General features: G+C 51.8%; 1 protein-coding gene across 1 annotated transcript in view; it reads left to right on the top strand.

Annotated features, from left to right (window-relative positions):
* The window catches only part of ATG4D (autophagy related 4D, cysteine peptidase), a 29,197-nt gene that overhangs the window by 1,081 nt on the left and 24,379 nt on the right, over positions 1–3,737 (top strand). Inside the window, exon 2 of the mRNA XM_006765823.2 lies at positions 25–580. Within this exon, the coding sequence (XP_006765886.1) occupies positions 25–580 (556 nt within the window). The remainder of the gene's footprint in view (positions 1–24; positions 581–3,737) is intronic.

Here is a 3,737-nt window from a genome sequence, read left to right on the forward strand (position 1 = left end):
CGGGCCCAGCTCCCTCACCCTCAGACCAGAGGCCAGAGCCCGGAAGGGGGGCTGGGCCTGGCGGCCCCAGGACCCCGCGCGCAGCAGAACCAGCCCGGCGCGCAGCAGAACCAGCCCCGCGCGCAGCAGAACCAGCCCCGCGCGCAGCAGAACCAGCCCGGCGCGCAGCAGAACCAGCCCCGCGCGCAGCAGAACCAGCCCCGCGCGCAGCAGAACCAGCCCGGCGCGCAGCAGAACCAGCCCCGCGCGCAGCAGAACCAGCCCCGCGCGCAGCAGAACCAGCCCGGCGCGCAGCAGAACCAGCCCCGCGCGCAGCAGAACCAGCCCCGCGCGCAGCAGAACCAGCCCGGCGCGCAGCAGAACCAGCCCCGCGCGCAGCAGAACCAGCCCCGCGCGCAGCAGAACCAGCCCCGCGCGCAGCAGAACCAGCCCGCGCGCAGCAGGTGCTCCGTAGTGACCCTCTGCAAGGGGAAGCTGCAGCCTGGTGGGAGGGTGGCTGCTTCACACCTCCCAGGCAGCGATCTCACCTCCAATGGCTCCCTCAGAAGTGGAGGGAGCCTCTTCCTGCTGCGGTCGGTCGGTGGGTAGGGGCCCAGCACCTCCCACTCCTGGCTCCTCCCGGCGCTGCTTGCTCTGGGGCCCTCGGGAATGGGGCTCCCAAGACTGGGCCGGATGTCAGGAGCCTCCTGGAGGATCTGTGCTTCCAACCCTACACCCCATTCCATGCCCGCAGCCAACAGCTCTTAAAACTCAGATCACACCCCTTCCCTGCTTCAGACTCCCCCGCCCCTCCCCATGTGCTTTAAGTAAACACCCATCCCTAGTCAGGACCCACAAGGCCCTGCACAGTCTCTCCTCCTTCCTTCTCCCCGCCCCCCCTTACTCCCGGTCCCACTGGCCTCCCCCTGTCCCTCACATACTCCAAGACCTTGGCACTTGGGAAGAAGTCTGCCCGAAGCACCCTTCTTCCAGCCCCTCCAGGCTGGTCCCTCCTCCTCAATCTCACATGACAGCTACCATCTGAAATTACATTTTTGTTGTTTTTTTAAAAAATATATATTTTTATTGATTTCAGAGAGGAAGGGAGAGGGAGAGAAACATCAATGATGAGAGAATCATTGATTGGCTGCCTCCTGAATGCCCCCCTATTGGGGATCAAGCCCACAACCTGGGCTTATGCCCTTGACCGGAATCGAACCCGGGACCCTTCAGTCCACGGGCCAACGCTTTATCCACTGAGCCAAACCGGCCAGGGCTACATTGGTTATTTGTTTCTTCTTCTGGTACATCTGTGCCCTAGATCCCCAGCTCCAGGGAGGCAGGGACCCTGTGTGTCTCTCTGCCCAGCTCTCATGTAAATATTAAGGGCTGGGAGTCTGGAGCCAGACTCAGCTGAATTGATGCCCCTCTGAGCCTTGGTGGACTCATCTGTAAAATGGAGATGATAACAGCCCCTGCTCTGCATGTTGTTAAGGACGAAAGCAACGACGGGAGCAGAACTGAGATGTGCAGTAAGAGCCCAACGTTAGCTCCGGTGCTATTGCTCACCACTGTATCCTCACAGAGGCATCAGGAGGGGACTCCCCCAGGCAACACCAGCTACCCAAACCACACCCACCCCAGCCCAGCCTGGTCCCTTCTCAGGAAAAGGCAGCCCTGGCCTCTGAAATCCTGCCACAACCCATTTGCCTAATGCATGCCTGGGCCGGCACACTCACCTGGCAGGTTCTGCTGCCAGGGCTCTTGCCTGGAGAGGACACCTCACCCAGTCTTCACCCACTCTCACTGAGCCGTGTCTGCACCTCTGAAAGGGCCAAATGCCTCTCCTGCTCCTCTCCAACCCCCACCCATCGAGAGAATCAGGGGACTGCAGCAGAGGTCCCCACCCGCCTTCTCCACCCTCCACCAACCCGTCCTTAGGCCGGTGAGCATGGCTGCACCAGGGTGTGAACTGACAACCAGAGCAGGCATTGGGTCTCAGAGTGGAGGCCAGAGGGCCAACTCCAGCTCACAACCACAAGTGTGCTTGCTTAGCTTAGGGGTTTCCTCTGCATCGTACAGAAACAGTGGACTATACGACAGTCAGTAACTTTGTTTCTCAGGGGTTAACAGTTCTGGGTCTGCTTCTATGCGAGCCTTGAACAAATAGTCCACATGCTGTAGACACTGACAGCCAGATTTCATGCTATTGGGTAACCAAATTACAAATAAACGATGTGGTGCTAGACTGGGGTTATCAGCATGACATGTTCATTTTTAATAGACACAAAAATAAATACAGATATGTGTGCATGCATGGGTTCTGACACACACACATATTTCCTAGCTCTGTCTGCCCCCAAAGCAGTGACATCCTAGTAGCAATGAGTAAACTCAGCATCCAGATCTGCAAACTGATCTTGGAGCATCTTCCAATGCCAGAAAGAGCTTTAAAAAAGAAAAAAGCCAAAGGACATAGGAGCCAGCATAAAAGAACTCCCACTGGCCACAGCTGGGACAATTTGAACAAGAAAATAAATACCAACAGTCTTGGATTATAACCCAAATAATAAGATAAATTAGCACAGTTCATACTGATTTAAAGACATTATTGAATCGATTTAAAAATGAGGGAGAAGGGACAAATTGTCCCGAGACCAGAATTCTAATATAGAATGTAAAATGAATGATGAAAATAGAAAATTAACATTAGACCCTGCTGGAGTGACTCAGTGGTTGACCCATAAACCAAGAGGTCACTGGTTCGATTCCTGGTCAGGGCACATACCTGAGTTTTGGGCTCAATCCCCAGTGGGGAGGGGGGAGGGGGGCATGCAGGAGGCAGCCGACCAATGATTCTCTCTCATGGATGTTTCTATCTATGTCTCTCCCTTACCCTCTCTCTAAAATCAATAAAAAAATATTTTTAAAAGAAAATTAACATCAGAGCACCACTATAATAATCGCTTCACAGAGACTCTACTGATTAACGGAAAAGGTAATAGGCCAACCTTTAAAGAGAAGCAGGACATTTGCATAGCATCAAAGTTTCTCCCCCAGAATATTATTAGTCACCTTGGTAGCCTTAATCTTTTAAAGTATATTTTATTGATTTCTTACAGAGAGGAAGGGAGAGGGATAGAGAGTCAGAAACATCGATCAGCTGCCTCCTGCACACCCCCTACTGGGGATGTGCCTGCAACCCAGGCACATGACCTTGACAGGAATCGAACCTGGGACCCTTGAGTCCGCAGGCTGATGCTCTATCCACTGAGCCAAACTGGTCAGAGCAAGCTAATATTTTTTGTAGAATTCCTAATCACCCTTCAGATCTCAACTCTGAATTATATTATTGTGCAATTCTGATTAATCTTTGCCCCTCCCCCCACACTATTTATTCAACTCCATTACTAAATGAAACATGTATATTTTGCTTTTTCATGATAGTTATAGGAACCAGCACAGTTCCAGGCACAAAGCTTATGGTCAGGAAATATTTGATGACTGAATGGGTATGAAAAACCTGGAGAAGAACAATAAAATATTAACAGATATCATTCAAATGTTAGACTGTAGGCTCTATCATATAAAATGAAGAAAATTGGACTTGATTTTAAGAAGAAAAGTGCCAAAAGGAAAGACAAGGTCCCCCTTTAAGCATTGGAGAAATACTGAGAACACTGAATCTGATGGTTAGCCCTAAACTTTCCCAGGTTATTTTAGAAGTGTTGCTCATCCACTGTTTGCTTTTATGACAC

This window comes from Myotis davidii, unplaced genomic scaffold, assembly GCF_000327345.1.
Source record: "Myotis davidii unplaced genomic scaffold, ASM32734v1 scaffold1439, whole genome shotgun sequence".
NCBI lineage: Eukaryota > Metazoa > Chordata > Mammalia > Chiroptera > Vespertilionidae > Myotis > Myotis davidii.